The 23187-nt window shown below is 36.0% G+C and overlaps 1 protein-coding gene and 1 long non-coding RNA gene across 2 annotated transcripts in view; both read right to left on the bottom strand.

Annotated features, from left to right (window-relative positions):
* Positions 1 to 14468: 14468 nt before the first annotated feature.
* LOC123581406 (small nuclear ribonucleoprotein F-like) lies at positions 14469 to 16448 on the bottom strand. Its single transcript, XM_045447476.1, has 2 exons — positions 16124 to 16448; positions 14469 to 14478 (listed from the first exon to the last, which is right to left on the bottom strand). The coding sequence occupies exons 1-2, from the start codon at positions 16390 to 16392 to the stop codon at positions 14469 to 14471; spliced, it is 279 nt and encodes a 92-aa protein (XP_045303432.1). The 5' UTR covers positions 16393 to 16448.
* Positions 16449 to 20564: 4116 nt separating this feature from the next.
* The window catches only part of LOC123579724, a 34473-nt gene continuing 31850 nt past the window's right edge, over positions 20565 to 23187 (bottom strand). The window contains exon 4 of the long non-coding RNA XR_006702919.1: positions 20565 to 20771. This is a non-coding gene — a long non-coding RNA (uncharacterized LOC123579724). The remainder of the gene's footprint in view (positions 20772 to 23187) is intronic.

Consider the following 23187-nt stretch of genomic DNA (forward strand, 5'->3'; position numbering starts at 1 on the left):
ACTTTTTAAATAGATGCTGTATTGAGGTATAACATACATTCAGGCAGTTCTTAAGTGTAGTATTGCTGATCTTCACAAATTGAAATAATCTCAGTAACACCCAGATCAAGAGAACACTTAAAGGACATGTGGGTGGCTCAGGCAGTTAAGCATCCAACTTTGGTTCAGGTCATGATCTCACGGTTTGTGGGTTCGAGCTCGAGCCCTGCATTGGGGTCTGTGCTGACAGCTCAGAGCCTGGACCCTGCTTTGGATTCTGTGTCTCCCTCTCTCTCTGCACCTCCCCTACCCACATACTCTCTCTCTCTCAAAAATAAATAAGCATTAAAAATTTTAAAGAAAGAAAGAAAAAGAACGAGCAGTAAGTACCTCAAGAAACCATACCCTTATTGTTCTTCTTTCAGCCATTACCCTTCTCCCTCTCAAAGAGTGACCACTGTCATGACCTCTAACACTACATATGAATTCAGCTTGATTTTGAACTTTGTATACATGAAATCATGTAGTATTATTTTTTAGGAGAAGGTTCTGCCTTCTTTTGCTCAATATGTTTGTGAAATTTATCCATGTTGTTACATTTAATTGCAGTTCCTTCATTCCCTCTGCTGTGCAGTATGCCATTATACAAAATATATCATAATTTATACATTCTATTGATAGACATATGAGTTGATTCCAGTGTTACTGCTACAGATTGTGCTAACATGAACATTTGTTTGCATGTCTTTGTGTAAACATATGCAGACATTTCTGTTAAGGCGTTTACCTAGGAGTGAAATTGCTATGTCAGGGGATAAGCATATGATCAATTATAAAATATACTGTGAAGCAGTTTTCCAAAACAAGAGTACTAGTTTATACTTCTACCAGCAGTGAAGAAGAATTCTTATTGCTCTACATCCTTGTCATCACTTGTATTATCTGCCTCTTCCATTTTAGCCATTCCAGTGAGTACACAGTAGTTTTACATTGTGGTTTGAATCTGCATTTTTTTAAAATTTGATTTATAAAATTGAATCCCTTTTCATAAAAAGAAAAAAAATAAAAGAAACCTAACCTCAAAGCCAAACAGAACACTCTGTTATGATTATTGACATGATTATGCATGTTTGTCTCCTTTTCCTTCTAAGGCTATACTAAAATAATGCAAAAAATTAAAAGGTGCAAATCCACCAAGATATGAAAACAAGATGGGGGTCATCAGCTACTAAGCGATTCAACGAATTTCCACATCAGGACAGAATAAATGGAGGCATTTTGATAAATCAAAGGAGAGGAAGCCATATCCTTGAGCATGTGATATGATAGATCAGAGCCAATGGGAGAAGTCAGCCCAACAGAAACCTGAGAAAATTCTGAAGTGCCAGGTCCCAAAGGGTGGCTGAACACAAGACCTGGGATAGGAAGGAGAGTGATTACTTAAAGGTCTTGTATGAAGTAGTTGTCCCTTAGCCAGTCTTTTTCTTCACCTGGATGGGCTTCTAGGCAAGTATACCTGAGGTGAAATCTCCCATTTAAAAAAACTCTTAACAAACTCTAGAGACCTCTGTTATCTTTTAATAGATTTATTTTGAAACACACACACATGCATGTACATACACATTGGTGGACACATATTCATATCCAATCAGAAAACAAAAAAGAAGATATTTTAGGACTTCATGAGGGATAAAATATAAAGAGCATGAAAAATATTACCTATCCTGGAGGAAACAAATGATTTGAGTGAAATTAACTTCATAATTATCCCAATAAATATATTCTAAGAGAATCATGAAAACACAGCATCCATACAAAAATAATTCTATAGGAAAGAATAACATAAGGCTTTTGGAGACTTAAACTCTGATGTCCAAAATGGAGGAAAATTAGTAGAATCAGAATAAAGTTGGTACTTGAGATATAAATATTTGGAGGCTATGGGAGAAGTATAAGTGAAAAAAAGTAATTATCTTTTATAGATATTATCTCAGTGATTAAATCAATAGGTAACATGGACATAATGGATATAACAGTAACTACCAGAAGAAATAGCTATTCTATAGAGAAACTGGAAGTGTTGCTTTTCATTGAAAGCCTTTTTGAACTATTCAGTGTTTTAAATAAGCACAATATATTGTTTTCATTTTAAAAACAAAAAATCATATACAAAACTTAATAGCATTTCTTTAGATATCTATATAGTACATCATAATTTAGGTTCTGAGATAAGAATTGAAACAGTGATTGACCTCTATATGTGAATCAAATTTACATCAATTTTAATTTTCTGGTGGTTTGTTTGTTTGTTTAAGTACCAGAAAGTCATGACTATGAATTTAAGACTATATAACTGAGCCGGATAATAGAGTTTATATTAACAGCATGTCACAGAAGCTGTTGTTATAACTGAATTGTTAAATTCATTCAATTTCTTCCCATCCAGCAATCTTTCTTAAACTTGTAGGATAGATCTATTTCCTGCCATTACAATGAGGTGTAGAAACAAAAGAGAGAGGGACATATATGGTTCCTGTTTCCTCTCTGTCTGAGAGATAAGAGGAAAAAAATGATAGTTTTCCATATACCAGAATGAAGTAACTGAAACATGATATAGCTCTAAGAAAACTCTGCTAAAGAAGAGAAATTGTGTTCCAGTCAGGAGAACTTGAAAACAAACTTTTCATTTGTTTCCCAACAGCAAAGAAGACAGCTGCCAAATATTGTTCCCTAAGACCAAGAATGAGAATTTCTAGATCAAGCCCAGCTTTCTCTTTGCACTGAAAATTAGATTTCCAACAGATTTTGTATACTGTTATTTTGCTTCACCAGTTTACTGTGATATTTTAAAATATACTGATTGGAAGCATTTTAGCACATCTAACATGTAGACAATAATAGTAAAAAAGAGAGAAGAAAAAAATACATTAAGTTCATCTGAAATGTATTTTTCATTTTTCATTTAAAGTTAATAATAAAAATAAGTGTGATGTGTGGATATCCTTGCCCAAAGTTATCTGCATAAAAACAAACCCAAGTTGAGGGCCACCTGGGTTGCTCAGTCCGTTAAGCATCTGACTTTGGTTCAGGTCATGATCTTGCAGTTCATGGGTTCAGGCCCCACATTGGGCTCTGTGCTGACAGCTCAGAGCCTGGAGCCTGCTTCAGAGTCTGTGTCTCCCACTGTCTCTGCCGTTCCCCTACTCATGCTCCCTCTCTCTGTCTCTCTCTCAAAAATAAAAATTTAAAAAAGTTAAAAAAAAACCAAAAACCAAGTTGAGCAAAAAATGTAAAAACCCTAAGAGAAGTGTGCATTAAGATAATCAAAGTCATTAGATCTGTATCAGATCAGTTAGACTAACTGGACAGACAGGGAAATGTGTAATTTTGTTATTTATGTGGTCCTCTCCAAAGAACATGGAAATTTCCAGCTAAGTAAGAAATGTATGGAATACCTACCCCATGGCCTACATGTTTTCTGATATTATAGAATTATGAAAACAGCTATCAGAGGCTTCTTTAGGGCCTGTCTTATCAGATTTATTCTCTTACTAATTCATTTATTTGACTATTTAAACAACAAGTAGTTATACGGATCATCCTCTATGCCGGGAACTGTGCTAAGCAGTGGGAAATCAGAAGATAGATGTGTTCAGTCAACATTGATTGAGTTTCAAACACTGCTTTTATCATTCTGGGGAGACAAAGAGAAGTATGAATATCCTTTGTTCCCAGTCCAGTAAGCATTCCATATAGGCTTGCAATGACCAGTTTGTGTTGCATGAATTCATATCAACTCGTTTAGGGATCACTGTATGTTAGACTTTGTGTCTGGGCCTGTCAGGCACCTAAAGGTGACTCATGATACTTTCCAAAATGTCTTCCATCTTATCTCTTTCACAAAGATGCTTACCAGAAATGTTTAAATATATTCAAGTCCTTCCCATTTCAAATCAAAGTTAAACAAGGAAAAGATGAAACAACCAAAGAAACATACCACTTTCACAGCTCTGCCTTATTTGCGGGGGAGTAGGGTTAAGGCTGGTAATATTTCTTCTCTCGATGCCAAACTTGTAAAAATATATATATTTTTCTAGACTTAGTCCATTTTTTCTTCTCTTACTTGCTATTCCTTACTCAGTCTACCATCATTCCCCTTTGGCTCTGGTCATGATGAACACAAGTACTCCTACCAAAGTCATTAGTTAACTATATGTGGCTAAACCCAAAGCGCATATGTTGCTTTCCTCTTAACTTATCAAAAATACCTGAAATATGTCTCATTATCTATTTCTTAAATTTTCCTTCCTTTAACTTCCATGACAGTGTAGCCTCTTCTTCCCCTCTTGAGGCTCTCTCGTTCTGTGTTTTCTTCTTCTTCTTTTTTTTTAATTTTGGAGAAAAAGCATGAGTAGTGGAGAGGGGCAGAGAGAAGAGAAGAGAAGAGAAGAGAAAAGAGAAGAGAGAAGAGAAGAGAAGAGAAGAGAAGAGAAGAGAAGAGAAGAGAAGAGAAGAGAAAATCTTAAGCAGGCTCCACACTCAGCATGGAGCCCAACGTGGGACTCTATCCCAGGAGCCTGTGAGGATGACCTGAGCCAAAATCAAGCTCAAAAACACTGAACCAGCTGAGCCACCCAGGCACCCTGTGTTTCATTATTCTTCACCATGATGTTGAGTAATGGAATGTCTAAGCCTCCTCTCCGGGACTCCCATCTTTTTTTTCCCACCCTTATTTTTCTCCCTACTCCATATTGTCTATGCCTGTGGTGCAGATTACTCAGTGATGATAACTTCTAAACTATTATTCCCTGCACAAACCTTTTTCCAACCTGAAGAGTCATGTATATAACCTGATAAAATATTTTTTCAGACATTTTAAGAAAACTTCCAAAAGGAAAAGGCCCCAAACTGAATTCATACTTTCCTATAAGCTTTGCTTCTCTCTGTCCATCTTTTTTGTAAGAGGCACCAATATTCAACTAATTGCCAAAACTGGAAATGTGAATATCCTTGAAACTTTTTTTTCCCTCCCTGCTTGCACATAACACATAACAAAGGCCTATTGATTTTTGTCTCATAAAACTACTTTGAACCTGACCACTTCTTATCAATTGAGACCACTTTTATATGTGGTAATAACTATATTACTCTTCTCGTCATCCAATTCCATCTTGTTGAAATTTATTATCCATTTTGTAGCCAGAGGGGGCATATGCATATGGAAATTTTATTGTAATTTCCCTGCTTAAAATATTTAAATAGTGTCTCAAGCTCCTAAACAAAGCCTACAACTTTGCTGTATGAATCTTGGTGATCATGGGAAGGTTGTCAAATATCTGTAAGCTGCTTTATCTATCATCTCTCTATGAACTTCACACATCCAATAAGTAATTATTGAGTTTCTGATACATGAAAGACACTGTACTATGCACTAAAACACCGCTGAAAAAGACAGCATGTAAAAACTGTCATGAAAATTATATTCTCAGGTGGGAAGGCGTAGTGGTGCTGGTAGAGATGTCACTTTTGCAATCGTGATAGAGGACAATGCTATGGAAATGGAATCACTTTACTTGCTGTCATGAGACATCAGCTCCAAATATAAGTGTGGTTCCTCAGAACTAAGGAGAATACACTGAGTCAACTGTGAAATGAGAATTCCCCTTAGGTCTAGGCAAAGGCTTATTACTTAAGTGACCTCTATAGATTTTCCATTCCTTGGGGGCCAGTTTAGCTTCTGCAAAATAAGATGTACTTCCCAGTGAAATTGAGGTGACACCAAGCTAGTTTTTCCCCATGTTCCTAGAAAGAGAAAGCAAATAAGACAACATAATTTTAAAGAGAGGGAGTTTGAAGAACCAGATTCTAAAATGGATGGGCCCTACAGACAAAACACTATTTAATAAGTTTCTTTTTACACTCAAACTCTGTCTTGTAATGCCCCAAACTTTTTAATCTTAGAATCATAAGTCTAAGAGCTCTTCCTTGCAAACACATTCATACACAGAGAAAGAGAGAAAGAGTGGGGGAGGAGGAGAGTGAGGAGGAAGAACAGGAGAAGTAGGAGTAAAATATTAAATGCAAATATAAGAAGAAAGATGGGAAGAAAATAATCATCAATCAGTATGGAGGCAAGCCCACACATGGAAATCTAGGAGAAAAAGGAAATCAGTATAATTGGAGTAGAGATGAAGAGATTTTGTTAGACATAAAGATTGACTTGTACTTAGGGAGCTTATCATTATTATTCTGAGTGGCACATAGGAAATATGGATTTTATTCAAAAGGCAATTATGAGGTTTATAGATTTTTTAAAAGAAAGTAATAAGATAAAATCTAGGAAAACTGTTTAAAGCTCAGAAAATTAATATTTATATTAGGAGAGCCAATTGAAATTTATTTGGTTCCATTAGGGAAGCCAAGAGGCAAAGTTTCAAATTAGAAGATGATTTTGTAAGTAGCAGAATTAGAAATACTAAAGCATTCTATCAGTCTGTTCTTGTCATAGTTTTTCAATTTTACTGCTGGCTGCACCAGCCTTCCTTCCCCAAGCAGATCTTGAAAAAGACTTCTCAGTTTCACCACCTCTACCTTACTTTCCTTTTCGCTCTTTGTATCCTGGACATCTCCATAGTTGTATTTTAATCAAGGAATTCTCCTCCTATTTTTACTAATCAGTGGATTTTTTCAATGCCTGACTCAAGCCACATTTCCTCATAGAATATTTTGACTAGCTTCATTTTGAATATTATTCTTGAGGTGTTTTGTGTTTGTTCTTGTTTCTACTTTAATTATTTTATACCTTCTCCTTATGTTCACTTCTCCATAGCAACTCTTACAGTGCTGGGCACAGAAGAGTCACATAGCCTTGCAGTAAATGATGCACAAGTGATCTTGTTTCCAAATTGACCATTTATTTCACTATGTTTGGGACACTGTATGATGTCCAAAAGAATAGATGTTGTCAGGATCTTTGAGGAATTTAAGATAGGGTTTCATGAATAAATGAATCAGGAAGCAAAGAAAGGAACAATGAGGAAGCTTATTGCATTGTGTAAATCTCTTCCTGGGGGTAAATTAGACTCTAAGAAATGCTCGTGAAACTTTATTTTCTATTTAGTAACATAAAGAAATTGCATAGATGCCTGTGAGTCTGCCATGATATTGTTTCCTTACACACTTTAAAATACCAAAGAGAAGTTTTGTTTTCAATTTATAGTATTCAAAAAGGAAATTTTAAAAATACTGTTTGTTTCTTTGTTTGCTTATATATAGCACTGGAGCCTCTGTTCCTCCCTTTATCTCTGTTTTCATAGTATTTAATGCACTCACATTTTAAAGATACATCATTTCTTATATATTCTGGTAGAGGCTAAAAGAGGACTAAATTATAGGACCAGAACTGTTAATTAATAAGTACTCGTTTCTTAACATCTTCATTGACTAACAGCTGAAATACCATCCTACCCCATTTGTTACGTTTATCTGCCATACATTTTAAGGCCCACCCTTCCCTCTGTACTTCTTCTGCCTTGCAAAAGGACAAGCTAAAAAGAAAACCCAAATGCCCTAGAAGTTCAAAATATGCAAGACCCTGCTTTCTCATGAGAACTAGCACTCCAGCCCCACAACCCTAATTACCATCATTACAGAGCATTAGAATGTATTATGACAGTACATCACATTGTAAGCATTGTAAGTCCCAAATCAGATTTTGGCTGGAGATTCATAACATTTCTGAGGAGTGACTACAACATGACCTTTCTCAATTTTTAGACCGTTCTTCAAGAATGCTTATTTAAAAATTTTTCTTAAGATAGATCTCTGAGATTTATAATCAGGTTTGTTTTAACTTTCTTTTAAAAAATCAAAGAGAATGAAAAATAATTTCACAGGATATAGAATTATTATATGTCAATTATATTCCCTCAGTAGCTGAGGATATTATTATGCTGTCTTCTGATAGGCTTTCTTTCTGCTGAGCATTTAGCTTTCATATAATTACCGTTCTTTTTAGATATATTTTATCTCAGGCTATTTTTTATAATTATCTTGGTGTCGTTGGTTTTCTATAGTTACATTAACTTTTTTCTCAGAGTGTGTGTGTGTATGTGTGTGTGTGTGTGTGTGTGTGTGTGTGTGTAATGTAGCTTTGGATGCATTATACTTACTGAAGTAGAAATTTGGCTATTTCATTCATCCAGACATTTCCCAGATATTATTTCTCCAAATATTGCTTATGCCCATTTTTTGTCTATTGTCTCTTTTTTGGGACACAAATTACATGTATGCTGGACCTTTTTATTATATACTCCATGTTTTAAATGACTGTTAAAATATGTGCGTATATGTATATATCTTTGCTTCATTCCATGTAATAGCTTACTGTCTTACTACAAATGTCCAGGTCACTAATTTCCTCAACTGTGACAAATCTGAAATTTAAGCTCAATGTTTTATTTTTACATAACTTATTTTTTAATCCTAAAATTTATTTAATTTATTTTCAATTCTGTCAGATTTGTTAGTGTTTTACACCTTTATCATACTTTCATTTTATTTTCTATTTCCTTAAATATATAAAACCTGTTTGTATTATACTCTATAACTACAGTATTCAGCTTAGTTTTTTTGTTTTGTGTGTGCGTGTGTGTGTGTGTGTGTGTTGTTGGTTTTTATATTGTTGTTTCATTGATGGCTTCTGTTTATGGCTGCAGATCTTCAGGTATTTAGTTGTTTTTGAGTGTGAACCTCTATTCCTTGAATTCTGTTTTGAGAATTATTTGAAATTGTGATTAAGGGTATCTTAATCTAAAGAGGACTTGCATTTGTTTCTATCAAATGCCTGTGGACTCTACCAACTTTGAGCTCTTCAGTCTCAAAGTATTTTTGGCAGGGGGAGGGGAAGAGTGATACAAACAAATATAAACCTGTGTGAATAGAGACTTAGAAATTCTCCAAGGATGCCTTCTACTCTGACTCAGGACCAAGGCTTAATCACTCGGGCATCCTCCCCATTTCCATAAAATTGGATTTTCTTTCAACTTCACTTATTGAGAGAATTGCTTCTTGAATTATTTGATTTTATGTGGGGTCCTTCAATCTGAACTCCCATTCTTTTGGGCCTCTCTTTTTGTCCCCCAATAACTTAGTTGTATAACTCATTCAAATTCTGGCTCTAGGCCACCAGGAATTGAATAGAAGCCCAAAGGAAATGCTGACCTGACGTCCCTACTTCCAGTCAGAACTCTCATTTTCTTGTAGTTTCTGTTCTCTCATGAATCCCATTATTTGCCGTGAGCTAAGCCAGGCATTAAGGTTTTCTAAAAAAAAAATAATAATTTATACTGAAAACTTATGTGTTACTTTATTTGGAATGATTTCTTTAAATAACCAGTTTGTTCTATGACCAGAAATAGAACTTCCCTTGCCATTGCTTCAAAAAATATTATAGTACCCTCTATCATTGGTGATACAAAAGTATTTTAGAGTACATGAGTTAAGTTTTATATATATGATGAAAATGGTCAATTTGGAAGCAAGATCACTTATGCATCATTTACTGCGAGGCTATGTGAATCTTCTGTGTTTTATTTTTTGAGAAGAGAGAGTGTTAGCGGGGAAGGGGCAGAAAGAGAGGAGAGAGGACTGGAAGCAGGCTCCATGTTGACAGCACCAAGCCCGATGGCGGATTGGAACTCGTGAACTGTGAGATCACGACCTGAGCCGAAGTTGGACCCTTTGAAAATCTATTTTTAAATACTCCAGCCCTGTCCTTTCACTTTAAGATGTTCATTGATTGCTTGTTGCCTTTCTTTGAAGTTTAGACTTGTTAGAGTGCCCATGAATTTTTTTTAATAATCTCAATTTTCCTGAGCCTCTATTTTCACTTCTAATTTTTCCCCTCAAAGATCTGCATTCTAGTACAAATTTACTTACAATTATTAAATGTGTTATAGACTGTAAAGCCTTTGGTTTATATTATTCTCTCTACTGAATAATCAAAATCCTTCCTGTTTCTGCCCTAATCAGTTCCGCTCATAATTAAGCTTTTGACCCACTAGGTACTTGAGAAGAGGGATAGTCCCAGCATTCTCTCCAGCAACACTAGCTGTCTCCTTTGATATGTGCAAAAAGCAAACCATGTCGTCCTCTGGTGTAGCCTTGCCAGATTACAATGTCATTATTTCTCTTAAGTCCTAATAGGAAGTCCCTGTTTCACAGGTATCATTATAGACTTTAGCATGTGCCTTGTACATGGCAGATAGTCAGTAAATATTTGTAGTATTAAGGGTATATCAAAGATTCTACTTTAATGTAAGAATTATTTGGAAATCATTTATCATTCATAGTAAACACTAACTTTTTAAATGTTCTGCAAAAAACCAGAAGGTTGTCTTTTTTTTTTTTTTCTTTGAGGGTTTCTTAATTGAAAATGGATCTACTTAATATAAGGCTAACACAATACTTACTAGGTTTTTTCTGTAGAGTTACAAATCAGTTTTACAATTTTTCTTAATGTTTATTTTTTGAGAGAATGGGAGACAGAGCATGAGTGGGGAGGGGTGGAGAGAGAGTAAGACAGAATCTGAAGCAGGCTTCAGGCTCTGATCTGTCAGCACAGAGCCGGACACGGGGCTCAAACTCATGAACTGCAAGATCATGACATGAGCCAAAGTCAGATGCTTAGCCAACTGAGCCACCCAGGGGCTGAGGGTAGCCGCTAAGGACTATAACCTTTCCCTTCTATGCAGAAACAGTTATAATAGAAGGCCTGACTGCTGTTCTTTGAAAGTTCTGCTTATAACTTTGCCCCTTAGCTAGCCTTGGGAACTTAGATTTTGGGAGGATTCCCACCATCCCCAGAACTGACAAGAGTGGCTTATTTACTATGTCTAAACTATTTGTATAAACAGTATAAATAATACTGAACACCTGATTTATGCTGGATGTCTAGAATTTTTGTAAGTGCTAGGCAGAAACTGCCTACATGACCAGACCCCAACAAAGACCTGGATGCTGAGTTTTAAAAGTGCTTCCTTAGACAGATTTCATAAATGCTGTCACAACTTGCCATTGGGGAATTAAGTGCATCCTCAATGACTGATAACCTTTGGAAATGTGAACCTGGTTTACCCAGGACTTCACCTCGTGTGTTTTCCCTTTGGTAATTTTGCTTTATAGTCAGTCACTACAATAAATCATAGTCAGGAGTTAGACTATATGTTAGATCTATTTAATGAATCACCAAACTTGGGATGGTCTTGGTGACCCCCAGTGCACCTTCATACCACCTCTTTCTCAATATTTTCCCTCTTCCCTATGTAAATCTGCCTTATGTCTGCTTACCATTCTTTCTTGCCACTTTCTTTCCATTCCCTTATTCTTGCTTCTCTCCATAGAAGACAGCATCTGCTAGCTATACACTTTCCTGTAACTTAATTAATTTGCATATTAAATCTTACATTCCACTTTGAAAACTCACTCATTCAATCAGTAAGCATGTAACAGGTATTTCCCATATGCCAGGTTTCATGAAACAGACTTAGTAAGAGAGTCATCTAAACTATTCAGTCATCTAAACCTTACATTCAAATGGAGAAAACAAATTAGCAACGAGGCAGTTATTTTGTCCTGGCTATATAGTGCATTATGACAAACCACCCCAAAAGCTATTGGTTTAAAGCAACAATTTCATTTTGCTCACATTTTGTAAATCAGAAATGTAGAACGAGCTCGGGTGGGCGATTTGCCTGTGATGCACATAGTATAAGATACCGTGTCAGGCCTGGCAGATCCACCTCCACAGTGGCTTCTTCATTCATGTGGCTGGTGTCTCATTGCTCCTTCACCCCCTCTCTGTGCAGGACATCTCGCTCACCATGGATGGCCTCATCATAAATAGGCATTTTAGGTAATAGGCTAATTAATACCTGATGGACCCATAATAATGACAATTCTTATCTGGATACTGGCTTCAAAATGGCAGGAGTCAAAAGCCACCAGGCCTCATAAGGGTATTCTCATATCTGTTATGGTGTTAATTCTGCCATAATATACTTAGTCAAGTCAGTTACTAGTCCTGCCCAGATCCAAGGGGTGGAGATATAGGCTCTACCTCCTCACAGGAATATGGCGAGTCATAGTGCGGAAGAACATACGAGATGGGAGATATTGTGGCAGCCATTTAGGAAAATGAAAACTACTACACATTCTATTGCACAACAAGTACTATACAGATTGAAAGATGACAGTTTTTCAGAAAACCAAACTGCAGCTACTCAGAACAGTGAAGTTCTGTAAAGTTTTTCCTGGAAGGTAAATTGATTTTGAAGGAAGAAAGGGCTTATCCAATGAGGAAGATAGCAGAGGTAAATGTTTCAGACTTAGAACTGAGGTAAAGCCCAGAGGTGAGAAGGAACATTTTATTTTCTAAAAATTCAACAGTTTCCAGGGATGTCTTGGTTAGAAAATAGGTGTCAATGTTGTAATAAGAGGTAAAGCTAATGCAATGGTAATAGTGTATGTAATGGGCTCTCCACAGGTTCCTAGCACAGGGCTCTGCAATCTTCTTCTATAAAGGGCCAGAGAGTAAATATGTTTGGCTTTACAGACCAAGAGGCATAATCAAACACATTGTTTAAGTAACTATATAATTATTTAAAATATAATCAGTGTAAAAATCATTTTAGCTTACAGAAATAAATAGTGGACTGGATTTGCCCCATAGGCTATAATTGTAATTGATGCAGTAGATATTTTGAACTTTATAGGCAATGATTAAAAAAAAGTTTTATTGGGGCGCCTGGGTGGCGCAGTCGGTTAAGGGTCCGACTTTGGCCAGGTCACGATCTCGATCTCGCGGTCCGTGAGTTCGAGCCCCGCGTTGGGCTCTGGGCTGATGGCTCAGAGCCTGGAGCCTGTTTCCGATTCTGTGTCTCCCTCTCTCTCCGCCCCTCCCCCGTTCATGCTCTGTCTCTCTCTGTCCCAAAAATAAATAAAAGTTGAAAAAAAAAATTAAAAAAAAAAAAGTTTTATTTAGGAAAAACACGTATCAGACATGAGGTCTGAAAAGACAAGTCTGACAGCACTGTGGGAAGAGAGGCAAAACTAGTGACAGTGAAACTAGTTAGGACTTTCTTGAAGCGACCAGTGGATGTAATAATCTCTGAGCTAAAGAAGTACAATAAATAGGACTGGTATTTCCTTAGAAATGCCATGAATAAGTAGTATGGAAAAAGAGAGGTTAAGGATAACTCTTTATTCTGTTACTTGTGAAATCAGCCACTACTTGTGAATTTGATGATGCCATTTAAAAAGAAACAAAATAAGCAGAATCAGACCTGTAAATACAGAAAACAAACTGATGGTTGCTGGGGTGGGGAGGGAGCGGGGGAGTAGGGGGAATGGACGTAATGAACGAAGGGGGAGTGGGAGATACAGGCCTCCAGTTATGGGATGAATAAGTCATGGGAATAAGAGGCAGAGCATAAGGAATGTAGTCACTGAGATTGTATAGCATTGAATGGTGACAGATGGTAGCTACACTTGGGGTAAGTATAGCATAATGTATAAACTTGTCAAATCACTATGTTGTACACCTGAAACTAATATACATTGTGTGTTAACTGCACTCAAGTAAAATTTTAAAAACACAAGAGGGATGCATATAGAAATAATGAATTATGTTTTAAATAGAATTAGTTTAATATAGTAACAATAATTGAAACTATAATCCTAACTGGGCTTTACCAGCTGTGAATATGTAAACCTTGACATTGTTAAACATGAATATTTGTATATAAGAATTTCTTTTTTTAGAATGTCCTTTTGTAGCCTTCTTGTAGTTCTCCCTGGTAGTAGCTTTATTTTTTTCATAGCAATTATTCTTAAACTTCCATTTTTCACATTTAGACAATCCTGTCTTTTAGTGATCAATTTAAACTCCTCCATTTAACATAATGCACTTAAAATTTGGTTAGTTCTATGTGATTTCAGGATGCCTAGATTAGGATTGATAAGGGACCTCATTTTGTTTCATATATCTTTCATCTTTGACTTTTTGAAAAGATTTTAGCTAAATGGCTCAAATCATGATTAGTTCCAGATTGCAAATAATTGTCCCCAATTACTTTCTAAAAATGCTCTGTGTGACTCAAAATAGCGGAAATCTCAGAGTTTACAGTAGCTCTTTCTCTTAAAGAAAAGATAAGAATTTGTTAAAAAATAAATGCATCACTTGCCTGGTAAAAATCATCTAGCTCCTCACGGTGTCAAATCTCCTAAGTCTAATATCCCTATATGAGTTGTAGGGAGATCCTATTAAATTAATACTGATACTAATTTCAACAAATACTGATAAGTAAACTTCTCTATTAGCTTTACCACATCATCGTAAATAATTTCACGGGGTCAACCTTATATATTAAGTTTTTGGTTTGTTTGTTTATAGCTGCTATTCGTAATGTAATGCACGTTATACATTATCCTCACTTCATCCTTGAAAAAAAAACACAAAGCAGGTAGAAATTTATGATACAGAAGTTGTAATTAACTCACCGAACCTATAGGCCCTGCATATATTCCCTTTGATCTTTAGACTTGCAAGTTGGTAACCAAAGGCCATTCATTCCTTCTTTGGCACTAAAGTATATTCTGAGTTTAAAGATCGGAGCTTACTCACATGGAAGAAAATGAGCCAAATATTGGAGAATACGAAGTAAATACATATCTGTAGCCTAAGTATAATTTTCATAGACCAGTGCAATTTCCCATAATGAAATGATCTTTTCCCTTTTTTTGCAACACTTGGAGCAGTCACCTTCACTAGTAGTTGTTGGGTGGAAGACCGTGTATCATTGGAGCAGTTAATTGATGCAATGAAAAATAGATTTGACCTATTTTTCTCAATGAAACTAAATGGAGATACTAAAAGTGCTGAACTAATCAAATAATTGTTTTAGAACTCTTGAGGAAGTCGGTAATTTATTTATTTTTATAGTCAGGACTAGACTAGTATGAGATTTGTTTTACAGTATTAAGCATATTGACATATTAAATTTCTGTAGTAAGACATAGTCGATGTAAGAATATCAAGGATCATATAAGAAATCATGTTTCAGAATTATATTTATCTTTCAATTTTTATTGGCTACTTATTATGTTATTAGTCATCACCCATATCAAATTTTGTCACTTTCTCCTTTGGATCATTGCTAATTGATATTTCTTGTCTCCCTTTCATTTAGCTGGGACAATGTAGTGTGTCCTATTAACAAAATGTTCCTCTGGAATGAAGTGATTAAAAGCAGGCCTACCTTCTCCTCTCGAAAGGCTATATGTATAGTATTAAGGGAAGGAACTGCAGACACTAGAAGCTACTACATGAAAGGATATTAGTTTCTGAATGACCCATAACAAATTGCAATCTGATTAAAAAATACACCTTTATTAACTGAGCCACTGACATTTTGGGGAATGCTTATTTCAGCAGTCCATGATTTACATAAACTAATGCAGCTTTTCACTTGTCACCATTAGATTAGAAATTGAGTAACCACCAACCATACTCATTTTGAGATGTGTATGAGATTTACTTGGAAAACTTCTTTTAAAATGAATATCTGGCCCAGTCAATTTAGGTTGATGGTGAGAGCAGAGCAGGCATGTGTACATCTCAAAAAAATTACATATAATTCTGATGTTCACTTTTGGTTAAGAATCACTCTAAGATTCTCATCTTATGAGAAGTATATTATCCTTCACATAAATCAGTCCATTCAAATTCATTACACATGCATCTATATCACTGCCAGATTTGGAAATTTGGTATTTTCACAATTTAAAATAATTATGACTGATATCTTCCCGCTCAAAATTCTGAATAACTTATTCTGTGAGTACAAAATGCATAGGATCTATCAAAAGTAACTTCTGAGTAGATAGTTTAGACAAAAGGCAGATCTAAACTATCATGGTCACATGGCTGATACTTTGCTGAAAATTACTCAGTTTCCCAAGATGTGATTTAGACTTACATTTCTTGCATTTACTTTCAGGAAATATCTTGCATTGATGTCCAAAGGGGAAAAAAAAAAACCTATTTATCGTCTAGAAATATGTATTTAAAAAAAAAAATTCCCACAAAAGCTGCAATTCTCGCATTTCCCCATCTTCTTCCTCTTCTTCAACACCCCTGATATGAAGAACATTATTACACCCTGTTATAACTTGACTGAAATGTCCAGACGATGCTCCATCTATGTATTTTTCTGCATTTGCGAGCTGCATGTTCATATAGCTGTCTGCAGATACCAGGTGGTCTTTGTACTCCATTCTGGACTTGAGTTTTGTCATTACTGGCTTTCCTGTTAATCCTTTCAGGAAGGTTTTGGGATTTAGGGGCAAACTCATGGCGACTACGATCAAATGCTGCAGGCCACTTGCCACAATCTGAACTGCTTGCTGTCTGTCCCTCATGACTGGAGTAGTTACAGCAGGCACATTTGCTTTCACTTTCTTAATTTCTACAAAAAAATAATAAATTCAAACATGTTTGGTATGATTTAACAGAAGGCAGTTTTCTTTATTTAAAAAATTTTTAATGTTTATGTAGTTTTGGTGGGGAGGGGCAGAGAGAGAGACACAGAATCCAAAGCAGGCTCCAGGCTCCAGGCTGTCAGCACAGAGCCCAAAGCCAGGCTCAAACTCAGGAACCACGAGATCATTACCTGAGCTGAAGTCATACGCTTAACCGACCAAGTCACCCAGGTGCCCCCTAATTTATTTTTTAATATTTATTTATTTTTAAAAGAGAAAAAGTGTGTACATGTGAGTGCATCTACTCTGTCAGTGCGGAGCCTGATGTGGGGCTCAAACTCACACACTGTGAGATCATGACCTGAGCTAAAGTCAGTTACTTAACTGACTGAGCCACCAAGGTGCTCCCAGAAGACAGTTTTCTTAATCTCACATTTCATCTCAGAAACTGAGTATATTTGTTGGGGACATAAGAAGACTTGAGTGACAAGACTATATAAAACATCTCAGATGGGTCAGCAATACCCAAGGTATTCAAGAAATACCTAGATAATATACACAGACATGCAGATACATAATCCCAGAGCGTGAGCTGCTTACTAAATCATGAGAAACATTCTTTATTCATTTACTTGTTTATTTATTCATAACTCAACAAATATCTGTTGGGAAATCCTTCAATCCTATGTTTGAAGCCTACACACTGAAAATAAAAATGACTATGGTATCTTTCTTTTATAATAAAACAGAGTTCACAGTGTCTTTACCATCTGCTTTCAGAGAATAAGCATTATTTTCACTGTAAGCTCAGTGGTCTAGCTTCAGGTTTGGAGGAAACAAGTCATGGATTCTGAACCACATTGGCGATAGTCCCTCAGACAGCAAGGCAGGAACTCAAGCTAAGACAAGTTGAACAAGAACTAAAATGCTTATCCAAATAATGTTTTTTTCTGTTATTGGTATTATGGTTTTATTTTACAAGTAATAAAAAGAAAATCCAGCATTAGAAAAGAAACAAAGAATTTGGAAACAAATAGAATTTGGGGTTAATTTGTGTGGGTAGTTTACTAAGTGACTCTAGCTTTGTGGGTTGAAGTGCTGTGAAACAAGTTTCAATCAAACTACAGTTTGGAGGCAAAAGGAAAATAGGATGAAATGAAGGAGACTTTTTTAGGAAAATAGGATGAAATGAAGGAGACTTTTTAATTTATTTTACTTTATTTTTATTTTTATGTTATTTTATATTTTTAAGAGTAACATTATTAATGAGTTTCAGATTAGTTTTATTCAAATACATATTAAGCCCGAGGTTATTTCATTGATGAACTTTTCATGTCAAAGTTATCAGTAGAAACTTCCTATTTTCAGAGTGTAGGACAGAGGATAAAAATGGTCAAAAAAGGCTTTTAGACTATGACATATGTCAACAGTATATCCTGAACAGTGTGGTGGGTTCTTCACCTAACTGTATACAAAATCAGTAGGTTTGTGTCAATTTAATTATGTTAAGTAAAAGCTTGAGCATTAATGACATACTACTTTACATATTTTGGGACTAGTCTGGAACATGGTCATTGACTCCACCTGCTTTTTCTCACAGTCTTTGTTTCTGTCAGTTTTTCAGGCCAGAATATGTGATGTCCTATGACATGAGATTAAATGGGATAATTCATGTAGAAACACTCTGAAAGTTGTAGACTGAGTATTAGTTTATCTACTGCATTATTCATGAATAAGTGCGATGTTTCAGGCCAGACAAGCTGTGTAACAGATCACATTGTTATTTTGTTGGCAATAGGAATGAATCCCTGCCTAATATTCTTCACCACAAGTTGCCATAGGAGTCTATAGTTTGAAGTTAGATATTATCCCTAAAGGGAAAACAAGTGTCCTATTTGAAAATGGCATGCTCTTGGGGAAGCTAACGCACCAGGTTATGGTCATTTTCATATTAGTAAAGCAGCATATTTTTCTTTCATTTTGATATTTTTCATTGATAGCAAAACACTGAAAAAAGGTAGATCTTGTAGGAAAAAATTGAGTAAGAAGGCATAGCAGAACGGATTTCTCTAGGGAAAAAAGGATAATGTCCAGGACAGCAGGAGGAAATTGGAATGAGTGAGTGCTGATCAAGGAGTCCAGAGAATCCCGTTTGCATCTCGGCTTTGTTATTGCCTGTTTTCATGACCTTGGACATCTGTAATTTATTCTACATGTTTATATTTTAATGGCAATATTGTGAAAGTTTTAAAATTCTAAGTAGTTGATATGTGAGAACATTTTAGAAAGCATTTGCCTCTGTGCAAAAGATATGATCATAAATAGATTGAGGCTTAAGTATTTCCCCTAAGCTTTCCGCTACACATCTATTAGCCTGAATAGTATGTGGATCTTTATATATTTATTTTGTCTTTTTAAAAATTTATTATTCATTCTAAATTCTAAAGCAAAATTTATACCAAGATTATTATTAACATTTCATTGCTTTTATGTTAAATGTAACCAAACTGTATTGAATGGTAGTAAAATCTTATTTTTCATGTAATTATTAAAAAAAAAAGAGGACTCAAAGGAACCTCAGTAAACATTGTTTCCATGATTAAATGTACATGAGTAAGAAAAATATAAATTAGGTGACTTTAAAGAGAAATAGAATCATTGCAGACAAACACTTTTTGGATGCGCAAAATGTGTAGAATTTAAGATGTAGATAATACTAGATTTATTTGGGTTAATCTGTGCTTTGCACACATTAATTTTTAGGGAGTATCTTCTACGTGTCTAAGGATTCATTGTTTAGATTTACTATGAATTATCTATCTCTATCCATTTAAATTATCTATTATACCCCAAGCCCTAATATATTTCTTAAAATCAATGATCTGCCTTCTTGAGCAAAGACACAGCCTACATGTCCTTCTACAAGGGCACCAAGTACTGAAGGTTTGACAATGAGCACCTGCGAGTGGAACTGGACTACCCCAAATCCACCCTGTGGGACTTCACAGGCTGCCAAGAGCGTGTGGACACAGGACTCCAATGGCCCCACGTGGCCTGTCTTCCCTTCAACCCTGATGGGTGTGCAGAGCCCGGGGTGGGCAGTGACAGTGAGAGGGCAGCGATGAGGGCCATGAGGCTGGCCCAGGTAGCAGAGAGGGGAACTTTGGGGAGGGGACAGATGAGGAAGGGGGCAGCTGAGTGTTGGTAACACACCTCCTGGTATGTACACACCTCCTGGAGCCCATACCTCCTGGCCTGCCTTACCCAGGACCAAAGGGGGTCTGTCAAGGCCCCTCCACCTAGGAGCCTCACTCCCACCAAGTCTGGGCTCCCAGCCCCCATCCACTTCTCTCTGAGCTGTGATGCGCTTGGGCATCTTTCCTGGGCCTCTTCCCACCCACCCTCACCCACACCACCACCCTCAGGGGTCTCAGAACCCCACCGGCCTCAGGCATCCACTGCCAGGGTCCCAGATGCCCCAGGGAGACAGGGTGCTGACGGGTGCACCAGGCACCAGGCTCAGGGGTTCCTCCCCTCCATTCCCTGTCCCCCAGGGCACTGGGAGAGGGGACACTGTGGAGAAGGGCCAGCAGCTCATCCCCTCACGCAGACTGTGGAATGTGGCTGTGTAGCCCCCAAAGGAGCCCATTGTGGTCCTGGAGAGTCCCCTTTTTCTTGGTTCAGCCCTAAAGGCAGAGCCACCTCTTCCTTCTTTTCCTTCCCAAAGTAAGCAGGCAGCAAGGCTGCTGTGGAAATGGTACTGTACAGCCGGCTCTGTCCCCTCTGCTTCCCCTCAGCCCAGGGCAAGTGGGTCTGCCACCCAGATCCCCAAGGCCCCTGGAGGGAGAGGCTTCTCACAGGCTGTCTTCCTACCCCTCCATCCTTAGAACCAGAGAGCGAGTTAAGAGATGGGGCTTGGAGGTCCATGTCCACCCCCATACATTTCTTTCTGTAAAATAATCTGCACTGATTAAATTGTACAGCCAGCCAAAAAACAAACAAACAAAACAAAACAAACAAAAACAAAAACAAAACGAACAATCTAGTAGTTGGAGACAGAAGACAAGCAGAATTGATTGGAAAATCAAATGCAGAATTGAGAGAAATTTGTGCTTGAAAGCAACTTTTTCAGAAGCTCAAGAAGCTCAGCTTTGCTTTATGTGATGTATTTTTCTTCTCAAGACACTTCCTTGTCCTCTGATGTTCAACTACTCTCTTATATTTCAGTATTTCCAATCTTGCCTTCATGAATTCTGTTTATAAAGCAAAGAGCAAGATGTCAAAGGGAGGAATTCAAACTTTGGTTTTATATCACTGGTTACCATGTTTACACATCCTACATTTTAGTGTCCTGGATACTATACTTTTTTTTTTTCTTTTTGTTTGCCTGAACTACTTTAAACCAGTGTGAATATAACCTCTGGGCTACAAACCCCTGTTAAGAAGTCAGTTCACTAATATAGCATGCACTGAGAATCATGGGAAGAGGAAGCTCCTGTTGCCTATCTCCTCATAGTCTTAGTTTCTGAAGGGCTGTCAACAATATCTTCCACATACCTCAGTCATTTCTGCTATTGACCATGAATTCAGGTCTCCTGGTTAATCCTCACCTCATATGTTATAATTTGATAGATTTTTTTAATTTTTTTATTTTTTTTAATTTTTTTAGGATTTTAAGTCCACTTAGCTAGGATTTCATAGAGACTTCACTAACAGTCCTTAAAAAGAAATATAGTCTCTGCAAAAATAATTGAGAAAAGTCTCTAATTTAAAGTCTTTAGTAATTTAAAAACAGAGAAAGAGAAATCTTGAGTAAGTATAAAAATATGATTTCCAGAGTCACAACGTTATAATACTCAGACGTTCAGTTTTACAACAACAAAAAATTGCGAAGGATTCAAAGATACGGGAAAATACACCTCTTTCAAAGAATCAAAATAAGTTGACAAACTCTTTCCAAGTGAACTCAGATATCAAAATTACTGGAAAAAGACTTCAAAACAACTATCTTAAATATGCTTAAAGAACAAAGTAACATAGACAAAGAACTACAGGAAGTCAAGAAAACATTGTATGAACAAAATAGAGATGCTAATAAAGAGATGGAAATTATAAAGAAACAAAACAAAAATTCTGGAACTGAAAAGTGTAACAATTAAAATGAATTCATTTGGGAGTTCAACAACATCTATAAGCAGACAGAAGATAATAAATAAACTTGAAAATAAGATAACTGAAATTATCCATTGTGAGGAAAAGAAAGAAAAGAATAAATAAAAGTGAACCCCTGGGGGATACCATACAAACATACACATTATGCAAATCCCAGAATGGGAAGATAGGAAGGGGCAAAAGGAATATTTGAAAAAAATAGTGACCAAATCTTCCCAAATTTGGTGAAAGATACAAATCCACACATTCAAGTTCAATGAATAAACTCAAATAGATCCTTTCTGAACACATTATAATCAAATTGTTAACAGACAAAGACACAATCTTGGAAGCAACAAAACAAAATTGACTATCACATATCAGGAATCCTCAATAAGATTAACAGCTTACTTCTTATTGAAAACCATATATATCAGAAGGCAATAAAAAGTCATATTCACAGTACTGACCAGAAGACTATTAACTAAACAATTATATTCAGAAAAACTATTCATTAAAACAAAGGAGAGAAATTAAGACATTTCCAGATTATCAAAAACTGAGAATTTGTTGCTAGCTGACTTGTCCTGCAAAAAATACTAAAGGGAGGCTGTCAAGATGAAATCAAAGGACATTAAACAGTAATTTAAACCCACAAGACAAATAAATAACCTGATAAAGTTGAATACATAGTCAAATACGAAGATAGGATAAGGGTATCTTTTTTTGTGACTTTTCTTCTCTTATCTCAGTTAAAAGGCAGTTGCATAAAACAATTACCAATTATGTTTCTAGGCTCATAATATGTAAAGATGAAATTAGTTTATTCATAATTTTACAAAGGGCAGTGAAAAATGTAGATATGTTAAAACTTTTGCATAATAAAGAATGTAAATTGATATTAATCCAAACTAGATTGTTATAAATTTATATGGGAAACCATGAAGTAAAATAATTTCTAAAATATTGCCAAAGCAACAAAAAGTAAATTCAAATAGTATGGTATGAAAAATCTGTTTATCACAAAAGAAAGCAGTCATGGAGCAATAAAGAAATGACAAAAGTGTATGGAAAAGAAATACCAAAATGCAGACATATATCCTATCATATCAGCAACTGCATTTAATGCAAATAGCCTAAACAATCTGATAAAAAATAATATTGGAAGAATGGATTTTAAAATATCATTTAATTATTCATTGTCCACAAGGAATGCATATTAGATATACAGACACAAATATGTGGAGTACAAAAGGACAGGAAAAGATCACTGTACAAACCAAAAGTATCCTAATAACTGACAAAATAGACTGCAAGACAAAAATCATTACTAGAATTAATTTCAGTTATAAAAGGGCCAGAAATTAGGAGGACATAATTGCCAACACACATGCAGTTAAAAACAGAACCCTAAAATATATGGAGCAAAATTGACAGAATTAAAGGAAGTAATAGATAATTCAACAATAATAGTTGGACATTTTAATACTCCTCTTTATTTTTACCAGCTTTATTGAA

The sequence above is a fragment of the Leopardus geoffroyi genome, chromosome A3 (assembly GCF_018350155.1).
Source record: "Leopardus geoffroyi isolate Oge1 chromosome A3, O.geoffroyi_Oge1_pat1.0, whole genome shotgun sequence".
Lineage (NCBI taxonomy): Eukaryota > Metazoa > Chordata > Mammalia > Carnivora > Felidae > Leopardus > Leopardus geoffroyi.

Coding starts and splice junctions, on each gene's coding strand:
- LOC123581406 (XM_045447476.1), bottom strand. CDS start 16,392: ATGAGTTTGCCCCTAAATCCCAAAACCTTCCTGAAAGGATTAACAGGA.